The 13,304-nt window shown below is 49.0% G+C and overlaps 1 protein-coding gene across 1 annotated transcript in view; it reads right to left on the bottom strand.

The window, feature by feature from the left end:
* The window catches only part of CAPN8 (calpain 8), a 72,689-nt gene that overhangs the window by 6,142 nt on the left and 53,243 nt on the right, over window positions 1-13,304 (bottom strand). Inside the window, exons 12-16 of the mRNA XM_035280675.3 lie at window positions 11,446-11,657; window positions 9,743-9,779; window positions 6,234-6,302; window positions 3,425-3,482; window positions 1,768-1,832 (exon numbers count right to left, since the gene is read on the bottom strand). Coding sequence (XP_035136566.1) covers window positions 1,768-1,832; window positions 3,425-3,482; window positions 6,234-6,302; window positions 9,743-9,779; window positions 11,446-11,657 — 441 coding nt within the window. The remainder of the gene's footprint in view (window positions 1-1,767; window positions 1,833-3,424; window positions 3,483-6,233; window positions 6,303-9,742; window positions 9,780-11,445; window positions 11,658-13,304) is intronic.

Here is a 13,304-nt window from a genome sequence, read left to right as displayed (position 1 = left end):
AAGATGGTTGCGTGACTCTGAACACCCAAAAGCCATTGACTGATCTACTTTAAATGGGTGCCTTGCATGTTATGTAAACAATATCTCAACAGAGCTGTTATTTTCTTAAGGACTCCATGGGTATTACTGCTGATTCAGAACCACTGCCCCACACCACCTGAACTGTGGAAAAAAAACTCCTGAGGTGTGGCAGAGAGTCACACTCCTCCCGGACTGTGAGAGACAGAAACACCACTGGGAATAATGAGTGGGTAGAGTACAAGGCAACTCTCAAATCTAAACTGAAGTCAACAGGCAGGGTTTGATGAGAATAATTCAGAAACCAAGGAGCTATTTGCAGCAAAATGAATCGTTTAACGGTTCCTTGGGGTCCACAAATTAAATTGTTAAGCACGTAGAAAAGACATGAGCGCAGAAGAGCCCCGGCCTCATGCAGGAAGCGGCCACCTGAAGCTCAGTGGCCAAAAGATAGCATCAGCCCTCCATGGCAGATCAGCCACACACAGGTGGGCACACACGCTCTGTCATCTGGAACCACTCTGCATGACACCCACCCAAAGGAAGATCCTTCCCTTCCCACAGTTAATGAAAGAACCCACAGTAAAGATCATCACGGATAAACAGACAGAGCTCATCGTGGATGGGGCCCCAAGGAACTGAGAAGAACCCTCCAAGGCTCCAATTTTTAAAGAAATCACCTTCACCATCAGCACTGTGATGAATGGCAACCTGGACCTACTGTAGGCAAAGCTCTAAGAAAGTGATGTTACCCATTCACCCTCTGTGCCTTCACACCTAGACGGTTCCTTCCACCTAGAATGCCCTAACCTTCTCCATTCTTCCCAAAAACTACTGCTCAATTGCTATAGACTGAATGTTTTTGTCCCCCAAAATTCATATGCTATAACCTAGTCCACATGTGAGGTTATTAGGAGATGGGGCTTTGGGAGGTAATTAGGTCATGAGGGTGGAACCCTCATAAATGAAATTAGTGCCCTTATGAAAGGAACCCCAGGAAACTCCCCTCATCCCTTCTACCATGTCAAGTTCTAGCCAGAAGATGCCATCTGTGAACTAGGAAGCTGGCCCTCATCCACCACAAAATCTACCAGCACCTTGATCTTGGACTTCTCAGCCTCTAGAACAGTGAGAAATAAATTGCTATTGTTTATGAGCCACTCAGTTTATGGTCTCCTGTTACAGCAGCTGAAACAGCCTAACACACCATTCTTCAATATCAAGTGAGGGTTAAATTAGTTCAGAGAGAACAAATAGGTTTTATCTCGTGATAATTCTAAACGATCAGTAGTGGGTGTCCACAAGCCATGTTAGGATTCTGAAGCAAAGATCAGATAGTGATGGGGAGAGCTTGGGAAGTGGGAAGCGGTAGAGGGTGGAGGGTGGGGGCGGGTGGGAATGTAGGGGAGGAGGAAGATCGAAGCAATGAACAGAGCGTGGAGGGAGGAGGTGCACAAATGCCCCATGCTTGCTGCCTCCAGATTACATGATTTTAAACAAGTCACCTAAAAACTGCACACCTCGGTTTCTTCACCTGTGAAACAGAGATGATCTTAAGCTTTTGGAAGCACATCCACAATATGATGCATTTTTCCTTTGAGGCTTCAAGTACAATCCCTGACATATGCTCCATGCCTGCTCATTCCCCTTCTCATTTTTTACCTTTCCCTTCCTTCTAACTGGAAAAGGTGGAGGAGTCTTTAAAAACAGGGTGAAAGTGAAAAAATACATATAACATTTAAAGGATACATCCAACAGACTGATCATTTCCCTGCAAGTGTCGATGTTGAATCCATCAAATTTTATGTCTGTTCCTAAAGATTTAAATAGAAAAGGGGAGTGGTTATCACGATCATTTGAAGGCGAGGGAAAGAACCACCACAGCAGAAGACGCCCAAGGATACCATCCAAGAGTGTGGAGCCAAACTTGGTCTCTGCCAAAAGGGGAGAGCATCATGGCAGGCCTGTGGGCGGATACCCCTGAGCCTCCTGGTTCCCTGGGAGACAGGACAAGCACCAGCATCAAAGTACAGCATCTGAACCTTGGCTTGGCTCCCACAAGCCACAGATGTCAGCAAATTAATATCTCTGAGCTTTAACTTCCTCCTCCATAGGAGGAATTTAAATAATCATAATAGCCACAATGACCATACTTGCCCCAGAGACTGGTTGGGCATTAACTGAGAGAATAGGAAGTTTTAGCCTAGGCTTGATAAATGATAAGTTCTTAATAAAACAGCGAACTTTATATGGCTAGATATTGCTCTAAGCACTGCACACCTCCTCTCCAAAATAATTCCATGTGGGAGATGCTATCACTGTACCCATTTAATAGATCAGGAAACTGAGTCCCAGAGAGGTTATATGATTTGCTCAAAGTCACAAACAGTAGGGAGCAGAGCTAGGAGTTAAATGCAGGCCAGCTGGCTCCACAGCCTGAGCTTTTAATCACAACACACAGCTGCTCAATTATAGCTGCTATCTTTCCTTACTAAATTGCTGGCATGTCACTGGAGCTCCAGCCATCCCTGGCCTCCACCCTCACCTTCCTTACACCTGGGAGCCAAGACAGGTACCAAAGACTCTGAAGCCCCCTCTCTTTCTATCCACTCTTCCACAACTGCAGGAGCAAGAGTGGTGTGGAGAGGGGATGGGCCTGTGATCTGAGACCTGGGGGTCCATCTGTTCAATGCTGGGTTCTTCCCCAGGAAGGGGATGACTTAGCTCTTCGGCCAAGCCCCCTGCTTCCTGCATTCTCAAGCCCAGTCCTGCTGCAGCGAATGAATGAGAGCCCGTCACTAACTGGAAGACTTAACCTGGCCCATCCCTGGACCTGCAGAGAAACCAGCACCCTGCAGCCTCCTGCGGGGCTGTGGCTCAGAGGGGAGATGCAAATCTTGCCTCCTGAGTGGAGTTTGACCCTCTGACAGCTCTGAGGCTTGCAAAAATCTGAAGATGGGGATCTGAGTACAGTCTAGGAGAGTCAGAACCATCCCTTCCACCCTCCTTCCCCCAAAATGCGCTACGGAACAAGATCTTCCATCAGCAGTTTTCATGGTATCCAAGTTATTAATTTTGTGAAAAAATTTCACTTAAGTCAATCCCAGCCCAGCTCTTTTTCTCCTGAGACTCAGCCTGCAATTTCATTTGACACTACGGGGCTTTGTTCCTGCAGGGGCCGCCTGGTCGCCAGCACCAGCCCCACCTTCACCTCCACCCTCACCTCCCCCTCTCCTGCCTCTCCTGCTGCCCCTCTTGTCTTGCTGGACTGAATCAGGACCCCTGGGGTCAGCACCAACCCTTTCTCCCATGTGTGGTTTTCCCAGCCCAATGCCTGCCTGCCCCTCCCTCACCCTGCCCCAGCATCTCCTACAGACTTTCTCAAAGACCCCAAGGAGGAGCTTACGTTTGGAAAACGCCTCATTCAAAAGCATCTTGAGTGCATTGGCAGTGATCTCAGAATCCTAGAAAGGGGAACCCAAATGCAAATCATGTCAGGCCTGACAAGCTGTTTCCAGACAGTGAATTAATGCAGCTTCCTCAGAGTCAGACACCAGGTTCACTGGCCCTGTGATTTTAAAAGCAGGTGACATCTTTAAAAACTCAAATTCTCCACTTCCTCTGGGGACCGCAGCACCCTGGCCAGAGGTGTGTTAGTGCCATAAGTGTGGTACACAGCGTGGCAGAAGGCTGCCATGCCAGGCTCCTGCTGCTTGAACAGGGACAAAGTAATTAGGAACAGCAGTGAGAGGATTGAACACAGATGTGCCACAGGCAGTGTGGAAGATCCTTAAACCCTCAGAGCAATTCTGCAGCCACTTTTGGCTAAGGAAGCCATGATTTTGTAAACTGCTGAACACCACATACATACAAGGATGTCATTTGTCATTTTCATGTGATGTAATTGCTTGTGGTTTATAGCTACCAAGAGGCAGAGCTGGACTTGCAAACCTAAGGTTGGTTCACCCCAAAGTGCCAGTTTTCCCCACCGCACCTACAGAAGTTGGTATTTCACACAGGAGCCCATCTCAAACCAGGGCAGAGATTGAGAGATCAGGATATTCTGTGTGCATCTGAGCCAGGGAAAGAGTCATTCCTTACTCTCAGATGGAAAACAGATCTCAGGCAGGATGACCAATGAAAGGCAGAGAAGGGGTGCTGGGCTGAGGTCTGGGTCCCAGTCTGAACTCAGCCCTTATTCATCATGTGACTTTAGCCGAGTCATTTTCTTTCTTTCTTTTTTTTTTGAGACGGAGTTTCATTCTTGTTACCCAGGCTGGAGTGCAATGATGTGATCTCGGCTCACCGCAACCTCCGTCTTCTGGGTTCAAGCAATTCTCCTGCCTCAGCCTCCCAAGTAGCTGGGACTACAGGCGCGCACCACCATGCTCAGCTAATTTTTATATTTTTAGTAGAGAGGGGGTTTCACTATGTTGACCAAGATGGTCTTGATCTCTTGACCTCATGATCCACCCGCCTTGGCCTCCCAAAGTGCTGGGATTATAGGCGTGAGCCACCGCGCCCGACTGGGAGCTGAATCGTTTCTTCCCATCCCCCACTAGCCAGGCTCCGGCAATTCTCCTGAAAGTGAGAGAGGCAAGAGCTGCACAAAGCAGTGTCTCCTCTGAGGACAACTGGCCTCACCCAGCACAGAGTGGTCAGTCCCAGTAAAAAGACCTGAGGACCTGGGCGTGTGGCTCCTGCCAAGGCAGGTGGATCGCCTGAGCTCTGGAGTTCAAGACCAGCCTGGCCAACATGGTGAAACCCTATCTCTATTAAAAACAATTATCTATCTCTAACAAAAATTAGCTGGGCGTGTAATCCCAGGCACCTGTAATCCCAGCTACACAGGAGGCTGAGACACGAGAATCACTTGAACCTGGGAAGCAGAGATTGCAGTGAGCCAAAATTGCACCACTGCACTCCAGCCTGGTTGACAGAGCAAGACTGCATCTCAAAAAAAAAAAAAAAAAAAAAAAAAAAAAGACCTGAGGCCCCTCTAAAAAGCTTCTGGGGCTAGAAGACCACCCCCGTTAGCCTGCCAGGAAAGCAATGGGATGACAAGGGTCTTCATCTGGACCTTGATCTCATCTCTCAGGAGGACTCGTGCCCTCAGCCAGCTCCTCAACCTCTGTGCAGGTCACTTTACCCGCAGAGCAAGGAGAGTGGCCAAGACCACCCCACACAGCCAGTCAGAAAAGCAAGACAAGATGCATGAAGAACTATGCAAATACGAGCTCTTCCTTTCATCTTTCTTGATGTTCTTAATAAAATATGGCCCCTTGGCAGCTAAGGAAACAAGGTTTCGTTAGCAAAAACACTGACCTGTGAATCCATCTAAAACATAAATTGGGTCATCTTTGCAAGGGTTTTATTCGATGGCTTTGCAAAGGAACCATTCCTGGGTTTTATTTCCTGTGAGGGATTCTGAAGCCTTTTCTTCTATTCTATCCTTAAGTCGCCCTGAGCTTCCCTGGGGGATGGAGACCATTGTTTTTTCCACTCCAGGGCCCTTTCCACACACTTTATTATCCTCCAAAGAGCAACGCATTTGCTGTATTTATGGGGCCGGTTTTGACTTTTCAAGTTCCAGCTATCTTTGACTTATGGCCCCCACAGGGCTGCTACCAACGTGAACTTAAGCCAGGGAGTGGGGGACCAGGAGCTGCTTCTTTCTCTGCTCCAACTGCCCACATTACATTCACGTCCAGGCAAAGCTTGGATTCCTCAGCCCCTGGGCTCCCAGAGGGCGGGCAGGGCTGCAGAAGAGTGACAGGGAACAGGGCCAGTCCCACACACCAATCCCAGGCCGGGCTAGCTGAGCTGCCTTCCACGTCGGCTGGGCAATCCCCCACTAAAGGATCTCAGTTTGGAAAGGTTTTGCCGTCCCTGCTTGTTAGTGAGAGGCCCCAATCTGACGGGGCCAATTTGCAAACAGAAAGCCTTTCGGCAGGACCTGAAGATCTGGCTTTTCTATTTCCTCAAGAGTCAGTCAACGCAGCCAGGTAGTGACCTCAGGATAATTCCGCAGCGATGCAGGAAAGGTCCTCGATCTTAAGACAGGATGGTGATGGACACTGAAGCTGGGGGCCCCTGAGACCTGCAGTCTCATCGTTTTTACTCCTAGAGACCTCAAGGAATAATGACTGAAGTGACCTGAGCATTCTGGAATATTCTCCTGCCCACCTGGGAAGCCATGTCTGCCCTCCACTCACCTTCCCTGCCAGCTCCTGGAACAGGCTCTTGAACTGGCTGTCTTCCTGATCCACCTCACTGGGTTGTGGCTAAAAGGAAGGACATTTATAAAGTTAAAATGGGAACCGTCAAGGAGAATGAAAGATGAAGATTTCAAATCCATTCCTTTATCCATTAGTGTCTATGATACACCTACTGTGTGCCAGGCTTTGGGCTAAGTGGGGTCATGTGGTGGTAAACCAAGAGATATCCAAGTTCCTCGGCCCAGGGAGTTTATAGTCCAGCAGGGATGAGCGGGTTTGCAGCACCGGGCCTAGCAGTTTCCTCTCTAAGTGATTTGGGGGAGTGAGCCCACCAACCCTGAATTTCTGTTTACAACCTGAACCACCTTCAGAAAATGACACCGACACCAGAAAATCTTGGTCTGAATCTACGGACTCCTGAGGGAATCACTGATAATTTTCCAGGGAGTCTGTGAACTCCAAAAATTACGTGAAAAGTTGGGGTCACATTTAAACGCATTTTTGGCCGGGCGTGGTGGCTCACACCTGAAATCCTAATACTTTGGGAGGCTGAGGCAGGCAGGTGACGTGAGCCCAGGAGTTTGACACTACCCTGGACAACACGGTGAAATCCTATTTCTACAAAAAATACAAGAATTAGTTGGGTGTAGTGGTGCACACCTGTAGTCCTACATCTATTTGGGGGGGCTGAGGCAGGAGGGTTGCTTGAGCCCAGGAGGTTGAGGCTGCAGTGAGCCAAGATTGTGCCACTGTACTCCAGCCTGGGTGACAGAGTGAGACCTCTTCTCAGGAAAAAAAAACAAAAAATTCTTAGCTTTCATCAGATTCTCAACAAGCAAGCAACATGATTTCAAAAGTAGTTGAGAACACGGCCTAGTAAAAAGAGCAGAACTAGAACCCAGGAGACTGGAGTTCACAGAGCAGACTGGCCCCTTACTCAACACCATCTCGGAGCTCTGAACATCCATAGCCTCCACACATCTATGACTTTAAAGTGGTTTTGTAGGAAAAAAACAACAACACTATATCAGTCATGAAATACAGTATACCAAAATCTTGTGGGATGTCCATGAATTCCAGACATGGAGTAATACTCTAGTATGCTGGGGGAAAGCACAAAATTACATATGAAAAACAACAAAACGGTATGTGGATACGGACACACACAGGTGCACAGCAGGCACCCCGTCTCTAGGGGGTATCATTGCGCACAAGGGAAGGTTTGGACGCTGGGAATGAGGAGAACATGTGTATGTGGATGCAAATGTGGTGCTTCACAATTTGTTCATTCAAAGAAAGATTTACCGACTATCTGGCACATGGTGGGAACTGTTCAGAACGGGTGTCAGAATGCAATGCTGAACAAGGCATAGTTTTTGTTCTCAAGGAACTTCTAGTGGAATTTTCTATTTCTCTGATGCAATCTATATGAAAACACTTTGCAAATGGTATGGCAGCATGGCAGAGGCAAAGAATTCTGTTCTTCTTTTTATTCCTTGTATCACATGTTGGCAGTGTCTTTACAGCCCTGTCAAAGTGAACACGGCAAGTTCCAAGAGTGTGTTTATTCACCCTGTAATTTCTCCTCCCTCATTCAGAGCAGGTGATTACGCTCTTTGAATGTCCAGCTGTCCGTGACTTGAAGATTTCTGCAACGAGGAAAATGGAAGTTCCTGAAAGCAATAGCTCTTCCTGTCTTCTGTAAAGTCCTGCTTCCCTGAGGACATTATCTGTGTGGGGTGGGGTGTGTGTGTGTGTGTGTGTCAGTCACAGCACAGTGATGCCCTAAAAAGAAAAAGCAGGGTTTCCCCAAGACCAAGAAGACATTGAAAGTCTATAGGATCTTGGGATGTGGGAACCCTTGAATGACTCCATAGCCACGCCCTGGTACCTCAGAAGACTGGCCTGGGGACTGCAGTCCACTGATGATTCCAGGCCTCATGCTGACCAAAGAAGTCCAAGAGCTATCAGTCATAAAGAAACCTGTGGGCTGATCAATGTGGACCCATGACCAGAAGAGACTTCCTGTTGCTTGGGGGCTTTAGAAAACCCCAATATCATGGGAGGTGGAGATCGAAAGCCCCAGCAGTGACTAGGATTAAACTCCTGCCAACCCCCCGGTGCAAGGGGGGCTCAGCATCCGTTTCGGTCTATTTAGCAGAACCCTACCCTTCCCACCAAAAAAATGAGAGGATCATTTTTAGCACCTGAATTCAGGCTCAGCTCCATACTCTACACTGGCAAACTGAAGCCTTTCTAACGTACCTGGGACCCACAGTAAGATATGCCACCGTGAGTGATAAATCCTCCTGGGGACAGTGAGAAGGCTGAGCTGGCATCAGCAACTGAGGCGAGGGGTAGGAGGGAAAATTCTGCCCAGCTCAGATCGCCAAGAACCACAAGCACAGAAATGGCCTCTGGCGCCAGCAATTGCCACCGACTTCAGGCAGGGGACGCTGTTGACCACTGGCTGAACTACAGTGCCCAGGGAAGCAGTCACACCAGTTCAGAAACTAACTGGAATTTTAAAACACAGACATGGGGCATGCATTTTCTATCTGATAAACTCACACCACAAAACCCCAAGGCAAGATGGATTCTTATTTGGCACCATCTCATGCATTGGCAGAAACGCGAGCTTGTAAATTTGACACATGTCAAGTCACAGAATGTGTCTGCCCCCACAACCATTCAGCCAAAGATGCCAAGCCCAGCACCTGGGGGCACTCTATGCGGCATCTGCAACCAGAGACACATCAGTGCTGTTGGGTAGACTGAACGGAGGGGTGGAATCTGGGCGTCTGCCCTCATGAAGGTGGTCCTCCTCCACCCCAGGCCACAGACACAGCATGGCCCTCAGGGAGCAGTGACACCCAACATACCCATCATCTGCCACACCCATCATCTGAGGGCAAGGAGAGTGAATTGAAGACACGGTGAGGGATAAAGGGAGTGAGGCAGTGAACCCACATCTCAAACACCACATATTTCTTCCTCCAAAGTCTGCCCAGAGCTCACCTCCTCCATGGGGCCTTCCCAGACTAGGCATTCCCCCAGCACCCCTTGGACTACACATACCCAAGTTCAGACGGGTTTCCAGGGTGTTCTTTTCTTCATCTTTCTCATATACTTTCATCATTTGTCCTCCAAAAGACTGGAGGTCAGTCCAAGAGCAGGAGGCTGGATCTATTCTCCCATGGACTGCTCTATCCTGCACAGAAGAGCTGAGGCACAGTGGGTGCTCTGTCTATGGGTCCTGCTTATCAAACGTGGAAGATGATGCTAAGGCCTCCCCCAGGGGATAGGGATACATTACAGAGCATGGGTTCCAGCGCTACTTCTGTCTCATCTTCATCAGGAAGAGACGGGGACTAGAAAATGTTGTGACCCTAACTAATAAGAAGTTACCATCCTTAATACATAAAGAATTCTGAGGAATCAATAAGAAATCTGGCATGACTGCTATGCAACAGTGTCAGAGTTTGGCAGACAAAAAGACGGCATACCTCATATGGGTTTCCAGCTACCACATCCCCAACTTCTCTGAAATACAAAGAAAGAAAGAAACCAAACGTGAGTAAGTAAAAAGTACAACTAGTGGCTGGGTTCCTTTAGGAAGACTGGCTGTCCGGAGAGATTGGCCTCACAGCCCAGACTTAACTTCCTACTAAAAACTGCATAAACAGAATATTTAACCAGAATCCCTCCCCCTTGCGGCCTCAACCTCCACCCCACCCTGAGTTTTTCAACAGAGATGAGAGCTTCCAAGTGCAATTGGCCCTTCAAGGATTCTAGAATGTTCACCCTTGATGGATCACTCCCCAGGAGAAGAGTAACTGGGGTAAGGTAGGGAGAGAATTCCCAGAAGAGTGATCCCTGTTGAAATGTCGTCCGGGGACTGAGCCAGCAACCCCACAGCCCTTGCAGGTATGGACAGATGTTGTGTGTGCTGTGATGTGTGTGTGTGTCATATGTACATGGTGTGTGTGAATATGTATACAGTGCATATGTGGTATGAGTGTGTGCTGTATGATTGTGTGGAGTGTGTGTGGTATATACATGGTGTGTGTGAGGGGTGTACTGTGTGTGTACTGTAAGATGTGTAATGTGTGCAGTGTGTACAATGGTGTGTGATATGTTTGGTGTGTGTGGTATGTAATATGTGGTGTGCATGTGTTTGTAGTATGTGGGCTGTGGGGGTGGTATAAGTGTCGTGTTTATGCTGTATATGTGTGGTGTGTATGTGTAGTGTATATGGTATGTGTAGAATGTGACGTGTGTGATATATAATACATGGTGTTCATGTGTGTGTGGTGTATGGCGTATACGTGTGCATGGTGTGTATATGGTATAAGTGGCATGTTTAGAGTGTACAGTGTATGACTGGTGGTATATAGTGTGTAGTGTATGACTGGTGTGTAGTGTGTGTACATGGTGTGTGTGTATATCATGGTATGTTGTGTGTACATGGCGTGTACATGTGGTGTGTACCTGTTGTGTGTGGTGTGTATGTGTGGTGTATATGTATGCTGTGTGGTGTGCATGTGTGGTGTGTGTACATGGTATGTGTGGTGTATATGTGGTATATGTGAGTGGAGTATGTGTGTGGTGTTGATGTGTATATGTGCATAGGTGGTGTGGGTGATACATATATGTGTGTGGTGTGTACGTGATGTGTGTGAGTGGAGCATTTGTGGTGTGTGTGTGTGTGTGAAGACTGTGTGTGGTATGTATGTGTGTGGTGTACATGTGTGGCATGTGGTGCACATTTGTGTGGTGTGTGGTATGTGTATGTGTGTAACGTGTGTGGTATGCATATGTGTGGTGTATGTGTGTGGTAGGTGGTGTGTGTATCTGTGGCATGCAGTGTGCATGTGTTCGTCTGTGTGGTGTGTATATGGGCGTGTGTGTGAGGGGAGCGCTGCTCTGGTCCAGGTCCCACTCTCGGGTCCTCACATGCTCCTCCTAGTGGGAGCCCCAGTCCAGGCTGCTGCTGGTCTCCTGGTACCCTTTCTCTCCTTGACCTATAGAGCAAGGTGGAGGGGTAAGAGGGGGACACCCAGTGAAGAGCCCTTTGGCCTTGTGGTGTCTTACACATTTCTTCTGGGAACACGGACTGGGAGCTGGGGTGGGTCCTACACCTGCATGGAGCCATTTCCCGTCAGGGGCCCAGACAACCGTTCCCCACTACGGAGGGAAGGGAACGCACAGGGCCTGGGCCTTCTTCTCCGAGAACACTCTCAAGCAGAATTCGCCGTCTTTGAAGGGCTCAAAAGTGGATGGCACCACCAGGTACTCCCCAGGGGGCAACTGGGCCCGGCCTGAGACCTCCCGCAGGTTGACATAGGTGCTGGTGCGGGCTGAGGGCTCGTAGCTAAGAAAGAAATCCCGGCCCAGATGTGCGTCCGTGTGACTCTCCAGCTGCACAAAACAACAGGCAGAGTCAAGTTCTTGTTAAATCCTGGAAGATGAGAGCCCGAGAGTTCAGCTTTATCATGCTGATTTAGGAGTTATTGATTTTTGCCATTGCACTAAGAATCAGGAGGCCACCGATTCTGTTGTGAACCTACTGTATGTCAATCATCAAGTGTATTTCGAGTGCCTTCTGGGTCCCAGGCCCTGTTTGAGGCATTGATCTTGACTGTGTGACCTTGACCTCTGGGCCTCCCCAGTTAAAGAAGGTTGAGCAGCAGTGTCTCTAGTGTGCACTCAGCTTCTCTCTGGATATTTTCCCCTTGAATCCAACAGGCACTTTTATTCTGCCACTGTCCCTGGGAGTGCGGCATTGACCTTCCCAGTACAGGCCCAAGGCTGGAGAAAAGAGGTCAAACCCTAGTCCTCAAGCAAAAGCTGCCAGAAAAACTTGCTCACCTTTGACTATCTGGGAAAACTGTTCTGAAACAACCTAGGAAGGCCATTCTGGGAGCCAGTGAGGCAGCTCTAAAAAAGGCAGCAGAGGGGGTGGCCACAGCTAGGCCTAGTCCAGGGTTCCCTGGCCTCCCCAGGGCCTTGACTCTCCTCGACAGGTGACAGTGCTCACCATGACCCACTTATTTGTTGTGGGAGGTGGGAGGCTGTTGGTGCATGACACAGGCTAATTAGTGACTACAGAGTGCTTCCAAAACACAGGTGCCAACATTATTATTGCTGTCATTAAGCCTCCCCACAGCCCTGTGTCTTTACGATCCATCTTCATCAAAATGCCTGTGACAGAGGCCAGGTGCTGATGCACTGCCAGGGCTGTCTCTTCTGAGTGACCTGCAGCTGGAATGTCCACCCCAGAGTGGACAGTGTTCACTCGTGGTCATCAGACCCTCTTTGGACCACAGATCTGCTAAGCAAAGAAGGAAGCAGGCCACCTGCCCCCACTACCGTAGCCAGGACTCCACACAGAGCCCTGGGCAGTGCCCAGTGACCTCGCCACTAGGGCGGCCGCAGTCCTTGAGATTCTCCCTAAAAATGCTTACACCCTGGGCAGGAGAATGCTGGAGATGTGGCCAGAGAGGACATGCCCAAGGTCGGCATGGCATGAGTTAAAGGGCATTCTTGCCATCACTGACGGTAGTAAGGAAAGGAGACAGGGCACTGGCGGGAGGCGGCACTCAGGAGACAGGGCACTGGCGGGAGGGGGCACTCAGGAGACAGGGCACTCAGGAGAAGTGAAGTAGGAAAGCAATTCTAATTTGCTTTGGGTTCGGAAAGGGGCAAACAGTTCCAGCAAGAATCCAGGGCTGGAGCAGTTTAGAGAAGTCCTGGTTGGGAGGCCAGAGTGGGAATTGGAGGACACTGAGGCAAGATCTGGGTAAGACTGTCCCACCAGGCACCTCGAGTAAGCAGGTGCCACAAGGTTCCTGGCCCCCACATCTGCCCTTGACATAACTGAGCTCAAAGAGACAGGATGGAGGTTGGGCAGGTTTAACTAAGGGTGGCTCTCAGTATGGGGTCAGGATCAGCAGGAGCACCCCAGTGTAATGTGTTAGAATGCAAATTCTCAGGCCCCACTCTAGACAGAAAGAATCAGAAACTCCAGGAGTGGGGCCCAAAAATCCGTGCTTTAAGAAGTCCTCT

This window comes from Callithrix jacchus, chromosome 19 (assembly GCF_049354715.1).
Source record: "Callithrix jacchus isolate 240 chromosome 19, calJac240_pri, whole genome shotgun sequence".
Classification (NCBI taxonomy): domain Eukaryota; kingdom Metazoa; phylum Chordata; class Mammalia; order Primates; family Cebidae; genus Callithrix; species Callithrix jacchus.
The sequence above is the reverse complement of the archived record's forward strand: the minus strand, read 5'-3'. Positions and strand labels throughout refer to the sequence as shown.